This window comes from Ceratotherium simum, chromosome 9 (assembly GCF_057802395.1).
Source record: "Ceratotherium simum simum isolate JZ-2026a chromosome 9, ASM5780239v1, whole genome shotgun sequence".
Lineage (NCBI taxonomy): Eukaryota > Metazoa > Chordata > Mammalia > Perissodactyla > Rhinocerotidae > Ceratotherium > Ceratotherium simum.
Genome location: NC_141908.1, coordinates 21,053,860 through 21,068,727, shown reverse-complemented (window position 1 = coordinate 21,068,727; position 14,868 = coordinate 21,053,860). Strand labels below are relative to the sequence as shown.

Below are 14,868 nucleotides of genomic sequence, written 5' to 3'. Positions count from 1 at the left end.
GAAACAGAAGCTTAGAATCGGAGGGCTTTTAGTGGTTATCTGACCCAACCATCTGCCTGATGTTATAGTAGAAAGCCTTTCATTTTGGCAGATACACATGAGATGAGTTTTAGTTCTCAGTTTTATTCAGGTGCTCATACTTCAAAAAGAAGTCCATTGGATATTTGGATAACTTCAGATGATACCTCTGTTTTTGCATAAATACCTTAGAAAACAGCACCTAAGGTACAGCTTTTATGCTAAGGAAGTGAAATTCCAGGATGGCAGAACTGGAGCAGGGACAGAGGGAGAGCAAATATAATAAGGCAGTGCGTTAGCAAGCTGGCCTCAACTCCACAAGAAAACACAGTTGGTTTCTTGGTCACCCATCACATCTTCCAGACAGGCCATGTGGTATCACCAGGCCTCAGTACCATCCATGAAGCGGGGAGGGAAAAAGAAGGGAGAGGCATGTAAATGCCAGCTCCCACTTGGATCCAGTTCTCATTGATCAACCTTCATCCCAGAGAGTATTCACTTCATTATACTTCCAAGGTATGTTACTCAGCTTCCCCTAAGTCCAGAAGTTGGAAGAGCTAGAGCCTTCATGACTACTACTGGTATGGTTGGAGAGAGAGAGAGAGAGCCTTTGTACCTCTGTTACTGCAATCAGAGATGCTACATGCTACAATCCATTATTAGGTGACATTCTGATAACTGTGCTCTGCACTGGGAAACCGAGCTTCATTTCCTTCTTATCCTTTCCCCCCTGCAGAATTGAGAAATTGCATTGCCTAGGCCTTGGAGCGTCCGTGGCTCTTGCAGTGGAAGGAGTGAAGGAGGACAAGGTGGTCAGCTAAAGCAGTCATGACAGTGTTCCAGGGCATGGAGCAGGTGCTCCCAGGGCTGAGGGGCCTGCCGAGCACCAACGAGGTCAAGGCACTGTGGCAGCAGCTGCTGAGAGTCAAGGGCAGATCGTGGACAGACTGCTGGAGGTGCGGGATGGTACAGAGTGGCTGCTGAGAAAAATTCTTAGCATAAAGTTATGATATATTGTCCAAAAGAAAAGGTGCAACTTGGAGGAGTTCCAAGTTGTAGCAACTTAAAGCCTAAAGAATCTGAGTCAGCACATAAATTGGGGCCATCATATCCTCTTCTAGAGATGTTTTAACAAGAATTATGGTTTGTTTATCAAAGATGGCAATTCTTGCACTTGATTTATCAATACCTCATAATTGCTCTAATCATTTCTATGGCTGTTGTGAAACTGTCAAAAAGAATTCACCCTAATTTTGAACCTAAGTGCATTTTTTCTGGAGATAAGTGGAGATTTAAAATCAATTCACAGAATTATTCAAAGCAAATGTTCTAGTAAATGTTCACTCCCTAAAGTGGAAAATAACTAGTGTACGTCACATTTCTTTTTTTGGAAGGGTTCTCTCTTATAACTTATTGTTCCAGATGATGGATCCATTGCAGAATTGTCTAAGGTGTATGTAGTACCAGACTATGGGTACTTGGAGAGAAGATTCTGAAGATACTGCAGCATGTGTGAAATTTGAAATTACTGCTATCTGGAGCCTCAGGTAAGAGAAGATGTGATTGATTAGAGTTTTATTTGACATTCCAGGAGATGGAGGGTGAAGAAATGACAGGAAACAAGTCTACATCAGGGATCACTTTAAAAACTAAGACAAACAACAATATGCTCCTAGTAAGTATCCATCTTCAACCTTAATTTCTTATACCTTTGACCACAACAGCCCCTGAATGAAGAGAAATCAGCATCAGAATGATAATTTCATTCATAAATCAAGCATTCACTCACTCTCATTCATGAGACTTTACACAGGGACTGAAAATAGACCCAGGCTTCTTAGAGCAAGATTGTCAACAGCGTGGATCCTCTCACCAACTCTCCACTGTCCTGATCATTAATGGACATTTGTATACTTGAATTGGCATCTCCACCAGATGTGGATAGGCAGATGGTGCTAATAATCATAATCATAGTTTTAATCAAAATTATAATAGCAACTACAATTTATTGAGCTCTTAATTTATGTCAGGTACTGTGCTAAGCACCATATATAACATGTCTAATCCCTACCAAAGCCCATAGCAAAATAGCTACTATTGCTACCCACATGACACAGATAAGAAAACAGAGGTTTGGAGAGTGCAGAGACTTGGCAAAAATAGCAGAGCTAGGAACTAGCAGAACCTTGACCAAAATTAGGCCTGCTAGACTCCAGAGTCTAAGATCCTAAACAGATTTATCCACATATGTGTGGATATATGTTATCAGCTGAGGAACCTGGAAAGAAAGAGGTAGGAAACACTAAAAAATGTGAAGCTTGAGGATAAACACTTTCTTTTGTTAATCTCTTTCCACATAAGATAGTGGCAGAATTGGCACATCTACCGTGCCCCGTACAGCTTCTCCTATTATGGTTTGATACATTTTATGGCAATCGGCCACTTATGAATCATCACCACCTCAGTGAATGAGCAGATGATAAAACTGTCTGTGGTAGGTTAGGGCGTGACAGGACAAGGAAAAGCAGAAGTGCCGCTGTGACAGGTGTTCTTCCTTTGTGTGCAAAGGCCCACACATATTTTGATCAGTAATTCCAAAAACTCAGTTTATATATAAATTTAAGAAAAGGCAACTCACTGAAAAGATATTATGTTATCTACCTCACAAAGAGTTCACAATTAGGCTTTAGGAAAGGCAGGAATGCACTTCAAACTCAGGGAAAACTCAACTCAAGTATTATCACGATTCCCTTTCTCTATGGCCTCTGCTTTTTTTTGTGTGTCACCTTCTTTGTTTTTTCTTGCTTCTGAGTGACTGACTTTGTCTACAAGGTGGGAAAATGTATCAGCTAAGCGTTCCTGAATACAGTATCTGTGAACAGCTTCAATTCCATTCCAAATTCTTGGGGAAGAATGCTGATTGGCCCTGTTTAGGTAAGGTGCCCACCCCAGAGTATTTAACTACAGACTTGTTTTTTGAGAGCTTTGCCTGGATTAAGTCTAACTCCAGAGTTTCCTCCTGATTGGAAGTGTCAGTGAGTTGGAGTAACCTCATCTAGGAATCTGAGGAAGCTCAAATTTCTGGATATACAAACCGATCACCTGCTCTTGTGGTCTCCAGGGCCCCCAAGCCTGGGTTATCTCCAACAGATGCCACAACTCCCAGCACCCCCAGCACCACTACAGAGAATGTTCACAAGCCACCACTCATGCCCCTATGGTTCTGGCAAAAGCTCAATATGTGACAGCAAAATGAAACATGACATCTGGCGTATCCCCACAATGTTCCTATGGGACAGGTGGGCAGACTTGTCTATCAGAAAAGGCTACTGACATCTGAGAAGATAAAAGAGAAAATACAAAAGAACAAGTAAGGTATAGAAGCGGTTGTATGCCTGCTAAGACTAGGAGCATGGAGTATGTCAGCCCTCCAGCCTTTCTTCCCTCCATCCCTCTCCCCCTCCCTTGTTCTGTCTCTTCTTCCTTACTTTCTTTTCTCTCCCTTCCCTTGCAATGTGTTCCTAAATTCTTTGAGATTATTTTCTCTACTCCATCAACAGTTATCACAACAATAAAGAGAAATATTCCTTCCATTTTCTTAAGTGTGATTCCAAGCAGCATTTAAAAATTGCTGGAGATTTAGAAATGAGGAGTTTAGACTAGTAGACAAAGTATTCATATTTAAAGCCATTAGGTTATTTTCGAATTAATTAGCATGGTTACCTTATTTTCTGTAAAAAGGAGACTGAACAAATGTTCCACACATATTTGTTCCTCTGGGACTTATTAAAATACATGGGCATTTAACTTCTGCAAGAAAATATGCTGCATGACAATGTCATCCTGACAGGAAGACTAAACATCTCTATGAGAATACTCTGCAAATTTATTAATGCATAATGAAAATTTTTGTTACCTAATTAAAATATGCTTTGGAACATGAGCTGAAGGATAAACTAGTAAAATAAGGAAATAGGAAAAATCAATGTGCTTTTTCTTATGCAAGAAGCCAGAGAGAAAATGCTGTAGGGCATCTTTGCTGATCCAGCAAAAGCTCTGGGTATGTGATATATTATGATGTTGCTAGGCATTTATATTTCAGCCCAATAAAAAAGTAATCAATGAGGAAAATGTAGTAACCTTGGTTCGTGTAATAATATTAAAATATAACTTTCATACACTTTTGGTTTTCTCCCCATATGCAAGATTTTGTCCAAGCCTAAAAGTGCCTCTTTAAGAAATACAGTCTACAGCAAGCAGTGCATTTCCATAGCATCAGGGTTTTGCCTAACTAAATAATACCTTGATATTTCCAAAAAGCCAAGAAAATAACAGAGAATCCTGGAGGATGCCAAAGAGTTCGAAAGTCCCATGATTTGGTCTATTATAATCAATGCCTAATGAATGGCTACTTATTTTCCCAGCAATATCACTCTGCATGAGGTTAAGTCATTTGGTTGTATTTTTCCATGTTCTCCATTGCTTAAAAATACATTGTGCCAGGCCACTGGTGCTGTGAAATTTATTCCATCAGAGCATAGGTTTGACCAGACAAGTGATTTGGACATACTGAGAATCATTTCTTTAAGTGTCATTACACGACCTACCTCCAATTTACATGCAGACCAGTTGCTGAGGACCCAGCTGTAGCAGGGGGTCACCGGGCAGGTTTTCTGCTGGGTAAGCTCTGTAGGGCATGGCCGTCCTTCTCCTTGGGTTGGCATAATGACAAATCGAGTCCGGGTCATTTGACCTAAAATGATAACGAAGGTGTCAGCTTTTCAGTTTCAGTTTGGCTTGGAAAGAGAATTAAAGGACAGAACGTTGCCTTACATACATAAGTCTTCATTAAAACACTGTCAAAATGTAACGATGTACACATGAAATTTACATAACATTATAAACCAATGTTACCTCAATTAAAAAAAAACACACACTGAAGTTTGACGTGCAGCTTTCAGTTTTTCTGCCATTTTAATTTAAGTTTTTACAGAGACACACGTTATTTGAAGTCTGCATAATACTCAAGGATCTGAAATTCTGTCTTCCTACTTCTTTAGTCTTCCTAAATCCAAACTCTGTATTGTTGCCAAATACATAGACTGATCCCGTAAACATTGGCAGAATGTTAATTCATTCAACAAATATTTATTTATTAAGCTCTAATAGAATCCAGGCATCCTGCTGTGTGTTAGGGATACAGTGATGAAATGGCCAGATGTACCTGCTGCCCTCACAGACCTTATGTTTTAGGCTAGGATTACAAATATTAAACAAAAATATTAAAAAATAACATGAAGGCATCTTCATGTCTGTTAGGTTCTACATCAGCAAGTAAGATAAAAAATTGCACATAATCTAAATTACCCCAGAAAATTCCCTAGAAAGGTGCCCCCCCGAGGTCCCAATAGTGTCTCTCAATTAATTCAACATGACCAATTTTCCTAGAATTTAAGACCAATTTCTTTTTTCACTGAGCACACGATAAAGTTGTTGGTTTGGGTGAAGGAGCCATGATGTTTGAAAAACATATGTTCAAATACTCATATTCCATTTCCTAATGAAAGAAAATTGGTTAATAAGAATAGCTGAGGAAAGAGCAGGGCTCCCATGTCGTCTTTTGCCCACTCCTAGGCTTTAGGTCATAAGCTCATTAAGTAGAATAGTGGATGGAATTTAAATGCTTGTGTTTCTCTCTCTCTCCTCTGTCTTGCTCTCTCTCCCACTCATTCTTGTTCTTACTCTTCTTTTACTAATGAGGTACTAAGTGCATATAGTTGCATGACTATTAGTTATCATCTGTGAATGTGATGCCCTACTATTGTTGTTATAAAGTTAATTATTTGTAACTGTATTTGTGATAACTGTTAAAGAAAAACAGAGGGTTCTCTGAGAGCATGTTACAGGGATGCAGCCCAGTCTGGGAAGGAATTAGACAACATTTCCTTGAGCAGGTGAGCTTTCAGCAGAAATCTGAAGGAGTAAGCCAGATGTGATGTACAGAGAGCGTCCCACATGGAAGAAAAAGCATGTGAAAAGCTCATGAGATGCAAAGGAGCAGAACATGTTTGAGGACCTGACAGACTAATGTGGCTGGAACAGAGACGGCTAAGGGAAGAATAGGGTGGGGAAATGCTGTTAAAGCTATTAAAAATGGGGTCTTTTTTTGTGTGTGTGTGAGGAAGATCAGCCCTGAGCTAACATCCATGCTAATCCTCCTCTTTTTGCTGAGGGAGACCGGCTCTGAGCTAACATCTATTGCCAATCCTCCTCCTTTATCTCTTCAAAGCCCCAGTAGATAGTTGTATGTCATAGTTGCACATCCTTCTAGTTGCTGTATGTGGGACGCGGCCTCAGCATGGCTGGAGAAGTGGTACATTGGTGTGCGCCCGGGATCCAAACCCAGGCCGCCAGCAGCGGAGCGCGCGCACTTAACCGCTAAGCCATGGGGCCGGCCCCAAAATGGGGTCTTTTAGTCAATGTCAAAGAGTCTACATTTATATGGTAAGAGAAATGGAAAGCTAGTGATGACTTCCCCCCAAAATAGAATTGACTTGAAAGCCTGGGGTAGGAATAATTCTCAGATACCCTCAAGTTCAGGGACAAGTAAGGGTGACTCACACTTTCAGTAACTAGACCTTTTAGTGGCCACCAGAATATTATCATAGATTTGGTGGTAAAGTAATTCTCTCTGAGAAAACCCTTGAAGAAAACTAAAAAGTTCTAATCACTGGATTCTAAATTCCTTGAGATTTGAGCTTCTGTCCCTAACGTGGTGTTTCATATATATTAAGCACTAATTCATGTTTTCATAAATTGTCTAAATGATATCTGGTATCTGAAAATGTGTGATGACATAATAATATCAATATAATTATTGAGCAAGTACCATGTGCTAGGAAATATTCTATATACACTGATTCATTTAATAATCATAACAACCCTAGGGGAAAATTCTATTTTCCCATATTATAGAAGAGGAAACTGAGGCACAGAGAGTTTAAGTCACTTGTCTAAGGTCAAAAAAGTAGTAAATTGCAGAATAGTATTCTAATCTAGAAAGTTTTACTTCAGAGGCCACTGGGTTAGCCATGATGCTGGGTAGACCAGGCAAGAGAGCAAGAATAGCACCTAAGTCTTTTATGGGAAACATAAAGGAAACTTTGGATGGTGGTAAATTTGTGTCAATGATAACGTGGGCTTGGTGAACAGCAGAAGCTACCCATTCTGCATCCTTGGGCATTGAGTGGAACATGTATGTGAAACATGTGTTTGGACAGAGTTCTTCCCAGCATCATTTGAATCAAATCATATAGGTTGGACATTACCTCATTCATAAGAAATATTGTCCCTGCTTGATGAACACATTTGGCTCAAGATTTTACATTAATTCCTGCTTAAACATTTTTCAGTTTTATAATAATCTTTGTTTATTCTCTTGGCCTAAATACCTGTTACCCTAATGTCATTAGAATAATTACGTTCTGTTCTATATTCATCTTTGTAAGAATAATGACAATGTAGTATTGCCTTTATCACAGCTCAAGAGGCTTTATTTCAATATAACCAAATAACTTCAAGTTTGTTCTTGAATTGATGGCATACAGATGGCCATTACTTTAGAACTATTTTATTTCTTTCCATTAAAGTGACAGATATCTTCTTCTGGACACAGAGTTTGAGGGAGCTTAATGAATTCAATAGAAAAAAATGATGCTATTACTTTTTGAAATAATGAAGTCTTAAAACCATTCATTGAAAGCATAGCCATATGATTTCTCTGCCTTTTGCTATCCAAACACAAAGATAAGAGTTTCAAATAATGCCAATTACTACCAAGAGTACATTTTTAAAACAAATGAGTGTATAATAAATCTACATTTTGAAGTATATTGTCATGTTTAATTGGCTAACATTAAAGTTCAATAAAAATAACATTGCATCACAGTGTAAAAGGTAACTGATCTGATGTGTCTGGGGGTACTTGATATCTTTTAATAAGTTAGTTCCTTTTTCTTTTTAAGTCAGGGGTATTTACTTGCATAAATTAAATAATCAGAGAAAGTACCCCTCTAATTAGTATTCTTTCACAAATTCTGAAGTTGTAAATATAAAATCTAGCTACATGGAATACGGATGGTATCCACAAGAAAGGCTGCCATCTCCACGGCAGTGGTCAAATATTACCTGGGATTCCAAACATCAGACTGGATGGAATATTCAACCAAACAAGCCTCTCTCAGAAATAATTATTCTAAAAGGGACCCCTAATGGCAGGAGTCTGAAGAAATTGTTTTGGTGATAGTGAATTTTCAGGTGTGAGGAAGAGCAGTGGAGGATGTTGCCAAATTAAAGATATTTAAAAGTTTGATGTAATACAGAATACGAGAGAAAGAGAAGTTTAGCTGATGTGTGGTGAAAAGAAACCTGGATTTGGCATCAAAATTCTCTAGTTGGGAAACAGTTCTCTCAAATTAACAGCTAGTAAATGATGTGACTGCACGAAAGTACTTTAACTCTTCTGAGCATGAATTTCCTCCTCTATAAAATTAAATTAAGTATACAGAAAGTCCTTATCATCTGAGGATAATTCATGCTGGGGAAAATGCTACTTAAAAGTGAATCTATTTAAAATGAGAATTAAATTATTTTTAATAAATAATAAAAAATGTCTAAATGGGACTTTTTCTGGAACTGAAAAGCATGCAAGTGGGTTTATTTTATCTATATCAACTATCATGTATCTTATAATTGCAACTATGCACTCATTATTAGGACATAGAATAAATCATCTATTGATGTTTCTTATATAATTTTATGATTGCCTTATGAAAGATCCATTGTTTCATGACTGACTTTTGCAGTTTGGTATAAAATCTTGGGCCTTTGAGTCACTTTTCACCAATTTTCTCAAGAGCTCCCTTTACTCTTTGCTGTACAGATCGCTCCATTTTGTACCCCTTTGCTGTGGGTATACATTCCATTTGCAGCTAGAGATTGACCGACAAATACCCTGATGCAATGACAGAACATGTGTGTCAATGGAGAAGGCTTGTTGACTGGGGAATGGCTTAAAAGTTCACTAGTGAATATTTTGATAGTATGAGAGGTATTGCTACGTACAGAACTCACAATTATGGTGATTTAGGTGAAGAATACTCAGATGATGAGATACTTATCTCACATTGGTTATATGAATCAAAAAATACTATATATGAACCACTTACAACATATCTAAAACACAGTAGCTGCTTGTTAAAACTTTTAATATTTTTAAGGATTTATTTTAACAACTATTATTTCATATCAATGCCTAGAACTGGCCCTGGAATAAGCCTATAATGAGTATATAAAGCAAGCTACCTGTATTCTACTGGTTTTATAATATTAAATGCACACTACTATGAAATCTATAATGATTTACACTGGTCCCAACCCACCAAATCCATTACACTCTAGCCTGGAATCTTTTTGCCCTAAAAGTAAGAGTGAGGGTTGCTGCCATGTATATCTGCCTGCTTCCAACCTGAGAGTGGGAGAATTTTCTTGGACCTCTTGCATGTTTCTTTTTTCAAAAAGCATAAAAGCATAAGATACGGACTAGGAATCTATTTGGAACCTGAACTCAATAGTAGATATGGACAATATACTTAATGAGCAATACCAATGAGTTGTAGGAAAAGAAATTGACTATTCATCTACACTTCAGGCTATAAAAGAAAGATACAAAATATGTTTTCAATTTAATAAAGACCCAAATTATGGTAGGGTAAGTTTGCTAGCAATTCTCTCTGAGCCTTCTCCTCTCCTCCCTTGGGGAATATTGAGAACTCATTATAAGCAACAGTGATATTGGACTTACTATTAAATTAGCAATAATTACTTGCAATGAAGGAAAAAGGATTGCCTGTAAGACCTCCAGAAAAAAAATAGTGAGGCATACTAGCTGTAACACACACACAAAACTCAGAGAGAGGCCAATACTGGTACGTGCATATAGGTTTAAAGCATATTGGACCAGGTCACATTCCCACTGAACTCATCAGTAGTCAGACTTCACTCTAAGGCTCCACTGACCAAGGGGATGTGGGAAATTTTTAGCAGCATAAAAATTCAAAACTGGTTAAAAATTTGTCATTTATACATTCATAAAAGGAAATGAAGTCAAATACAATGGTTCCCTGTTCTGACCACACTCTCAGATCCAAAAACCAGCCACCATGCACCTCCACAGTGGCATGCTTTAAACAATGATTCTTCTGTGATCCTGACACATGGGCATTGAATTAACTAAAAACTGTGGTTTTGATAGCTCCCGACAATTTGAATATGACCCAGGCAAATGATGCAAAGTGAGTGTGTAGGGGAAAATGGAAAAGAAAATGCAAGAATAATAGAGCAATGAAGAACATGCCTATTTAACTTTAAATAGTTCATCAAATAAAATATCTGAGGAATTTACATGAAGATACTTATTAACTCCAATGACTGTAGACATGTAAATACAATAACAGTATATGCGGTGACCTTGAACTTACAGCATGTTATCTGAATATTACTATTACTGATTTGCTTTCCAACTGGGTGTTATGTCTTGGGAATATGAGTTGAACTTTTGAGGCACATGCACAATTCTTGGCAGGGAATGCTCTTCCAGAGCCAGAAACTACAAGGAATTGGCCAACTTACACCACACAAGATGAGAGTCAATGTACCAACCTCAAGTTGATGGTAGTCCTTCTTGATGTGCACCCTAAAATTAAGCTATTGAATAAAATGTTTCCACTTTTAAGTATTTCCACCTACAGATTTATTCTTTAGCTTTTGGTACCTGCTACCTACTATTAGTCAGTAGCAAATACCAGCAGACGACAAAATAAATGAAAAAGAAGCAAAGAGACACTAATAAAAACCTCATTAATAGCTGGTCATGTCAATCTATTAAACAATTTTAATCACATGTCTCTGTGATTAAGGCAATTTATTGTACAATACCTTTGTCATTATAAAAGTATTCCTCATTTTGGAGTGAGGGAATAAATTAATTGATTATAATGTGCTATGATATATAAGCAATATAGCATATTCTTGCTTAGTTCTTTCCCTCCGTATCCTACTTTCTCCACTCACTTTCACCTGAGAGCACCTGCTCTCCCCATCTCCTTGAAATAAATCACTTCAAGAATCCCAGTCTCGGACTCTGCTTCAGACATAGTTATTAATATGTGATAAACTGAAGCTCAGAGAAGTTAAATAATTTTTGCCAAATCCCACAGCTAGGATTGGAAGGAAGGTTTGTCTTACTTCAAAAGCTTTTGCTTTCCAACACATCTCATCATCATAGTCATGGTCATAGGTATTAGATGCTATGCTGTAGTTGTTAGGCCACTTGAACAAGTTTGAGAAGTGCACTCAGGTCTACCATCTGCAATGCGTTACCTGGATTCACAAACTTAGTATTTTTCTTTAGTAAAAAGTAATTAAAGTTATGGAACTAACACCTTTCTCTATGATAACTATTTACTTTCGGGTACTTAGAGTAAATTTCTGAAAGCAGTGGAAAGTCAGATTGCCTATAAAACGCTCAGTTACTTTCATGTGACTCTTTATGCTGGACATCTACCAAAAAGTGGTTGAAACTGTGATTTTTACTTCTCAACAAATATCATCTGGACTTTTGATCCAAGTTTAAGTGTAAAAATTGTTTTAATTACATACCCTTGTGGACATGGATTTGGAATCAAGGTTACTTTCTAACGTAATGAAGAAAAATTATAGTCCTGATCTGCACCATAAAGACAGACCTGCAGCATATGTTTGGCCTTGTTAGAGATGAAAGATGTAGTAATGGTTCTTCACTCAGAGCTACAGTCCATGGGTTTCCTCTCTAGAAGGATTCCTTGGCTTATCTGTAAATTGCTTCAGGTATCCAGATACTTTTCATCCTAGAGAACACTCAACTTAGGCAAGATGAAGATTCCATAAGCTTTTCAGAGTAAAATAGACCAGTCTCAGCCATGACCATCTATCTGGGAGTGAGGTCAGCTAAGCAAGGAAGTAACAAGACCACCGTCTTAGAGGTGAGGATAGACTATGGCATCACGGGAGTGGGATAGGTCTTTTTAGGGCAGAATATTAGGCACCTTTGGCTTCGCTTGGAAATAAAGAGCTCCAGACTTCTCTGTGGTAGAGCATGTTCCTGTGTTCTTACTGCTTACCTCCAGTTCTAGTCTCAACAATCACATTTCAGTCCCATTAAAAGCTAACAAAACTTGATGGACTACTGTAAATACTCCTCCATAGCAGAAATATCCCAATGGGGAGATTCACAGGGGATGCCAAATGAGAAGGTCAGAGAGAGCCATATTGGCAATCGTGGAGCTACTCTGTCCATCAGAATCACACACCCCTCATCTGTAAGATGGGCTCCCTGAAGCTATATCTCAATTGGATGGACTAGATACAATGCAAAATTATTGCTTATGAAACACTTATACTTTTAGGAGGCTTAAAATTCAGAAGGACTTCTTAAAGCCCTCACTGTGCTTAGTGTTCCAATCTGAGATCCATTTCCTCTGCTTATTCTTAAATATACCTATAAATTATGAAAATTTTTATAAAGTGATATAGCACCCAACCCAGGGCCATGTATGTAACAGGAACATTTATACATACAGAGTGTCAGATGAAAGGGGCATAGTGCAGCAAATGGGGCTTTGGAGATGCCTGAACCTGGGTTCAAATTTTTCCTTCATACTGACAAGCTGTATGACCTCGAGCAGCTTACTGAATGCCTCCATCTCACCTGTAAAATTATGTCTATACTGCATAGTACTGTTGTATAGAATTACTAAAATACTCCTGGTATCAATAATTGTGCCTTTGACCAACAGATATTAAAAGTAATTACTCTAATATTTCATCATTTTACAGATAAAAAATAGTGCAAGTTCTGCAAAGACTAGCTCAAAGTCCTCCAACTTGCTATTGGAAAAGCTGCTCTAAAACTCAGATCCTCTGGTTTCTTGTCTAGTATTTTCCCCCCCTTCTACAATTCCTGTTCCCTTGTCACAGGAACTAATTATTTGATATAGTAAATAAGTTTTAATTGTTATAACTATTGAACTATCCCTGATCAAGGATACCACACTGATCACATTTTATCCAGATACTAAAAATGAAGCTTACTCACTTGCCTTTGAAATCTTAAAAAAAAAGAAAAAAAAGCTGGAAATCACAAAGTTGCAGTGCTTTGGAATTAATACAAAATTAGTTTTTCATTATGAGCTAGAGTTGACAGAAATATTACATACCATCTGGGAGACACAAGAGGCAAGCTTGTATAGATTACTTAGTATAGAAAAATACTATAAACTCATATATACTGCATTAAAAAATATGAAATAGGAAAAAATTATAGTCTAGGATTAATAATATTCTTAGAATGTTATTGGTTAAATAATAATTACAAATAATTCATGATATGCTAAATATAGGGAGTTCTACATTCCACTGAACTGATGAAAATTCAACAAAGAACATGACTAATCCAAATATTAAGCTCTTCTATTACAGGCTTTGATCTTTGAAATCTATCTAAAAAGATCCCTTAGTGGAAGCTTAGAATCCATCTGTCTCTTACGTGAAATAAATTGGATTCAAACTGTTCTGACCTTGACATCTTTAACACAATTAGAAAGTATATGCCAAGCATCAGGTGTACATTAAAGAGGTAATCCAGATGCTTGGAAAATAAAGGAAGAGCTCATTTCAAAATTTCCCCTCAGATCACTGTAGTTCTGTGGGTTTGATGGTGAAGTGTGGCCCGTGGGGAAGCATCTGGAACACCCAGCACACCAGGTTTTGCCCAACAACCCAGTGAACTCATAAACAGAGACAATTGTGTGAACCTTTGCTTTTGATACAGAAGTCAGCCAAGAGCCGCAGGTGCTGGTCAGACTCCCATGCAACTTGCTTGCTCCCTTTAATGCGACTAAATAAACCCTATCTCCTCTTGGGTCTCTGCCCCATTGCCACGACCAGTTGGAAAAAAGAAAGCAGCTCGTACAAAAGACAGCTGCTGGCACACTGTCTTAGAAGAGACAAGTCACAGATGTTTCTCAATAATAGTTTCCAACATTGTCAGCTCCAGAGTTTGGGCTCTTTTAAGAACCAAGTTCACCTGTGCCATACATTTCTGCTTTTCATTATTGCTCGTTGTTTTTAGGTTGTGCTGCGTGAGGATAAAGGCGTGATTTAAATACAGAATTCTCGGGCCGGCCCCGTGGCTTGGTGGTTAAGTGAGCGCGCTCCGCTGCTGGCGACCCGAGTTCGGATCCCGGGCTCCCACCAGCACGCTGCTTCTCCGGCCATGCTGAGGCCGCGTCCCACATACAGCAACTAGAAGGATGTGCAGCTATGACACACAACTATCTACTGGGGCTTTGGGGGAAAAAATAAATAAATAAAATCTTTAAATACAGAATTCTCTCATTTTGGAAATATTACTATCTATCTGCGAGGGGAGTGGCAATCAGAGAAGATGGTGCTCTAAGACTGCTGTTGGAAGGCTGGAATGGGGAAGTTTGGGGGCTGGTGGGGTGTAATATAATAAAACCACAAAAGATGTCTCAGCGGCGTCCTGAGGGTAGATGTTTAAAAATTCAAGGGCCATGTGTCCTCTTCTTTGTACTGTTCAATTTATTTTTTAAGATTGAGATTGGGAACAAATATAGTTAGAAAAATACTCTTTTTTATATTTTGGCATGTAGGTCCTAATATAGAGCCTTGAATGTAACAGGTAGTCAAAAAATGCTTGTGAGACTGAACTCTGAGCAGCCAAGTAAATAA

At 38.1% G+C, this 14,868-nt stretch overlaps 1 protein-coding gene across 1 annotated transcript in view; it reads right to left on the bottom strand.

Annotated features, from left to right (window-relative positions):
- THSD7B (thrombospondin type 1 domain containing 7B) overlaps positions 1-14,868 on the bottom strand; it is an 808,984-nt gene that overhangs the window by 20,396 nt on the left and 773,720 nt on the right. Inside the window, exon 21 of the mRNA XM_087435109.1 lies at positions 4,626-4,771. Coding sequence (XP_087291235.1) covers positions 4,626-4,771 — 146 coding nt within the window. The remainder of the gene's footprint in view (positions 1-4,625; positions 4,772-14,868) is intronic.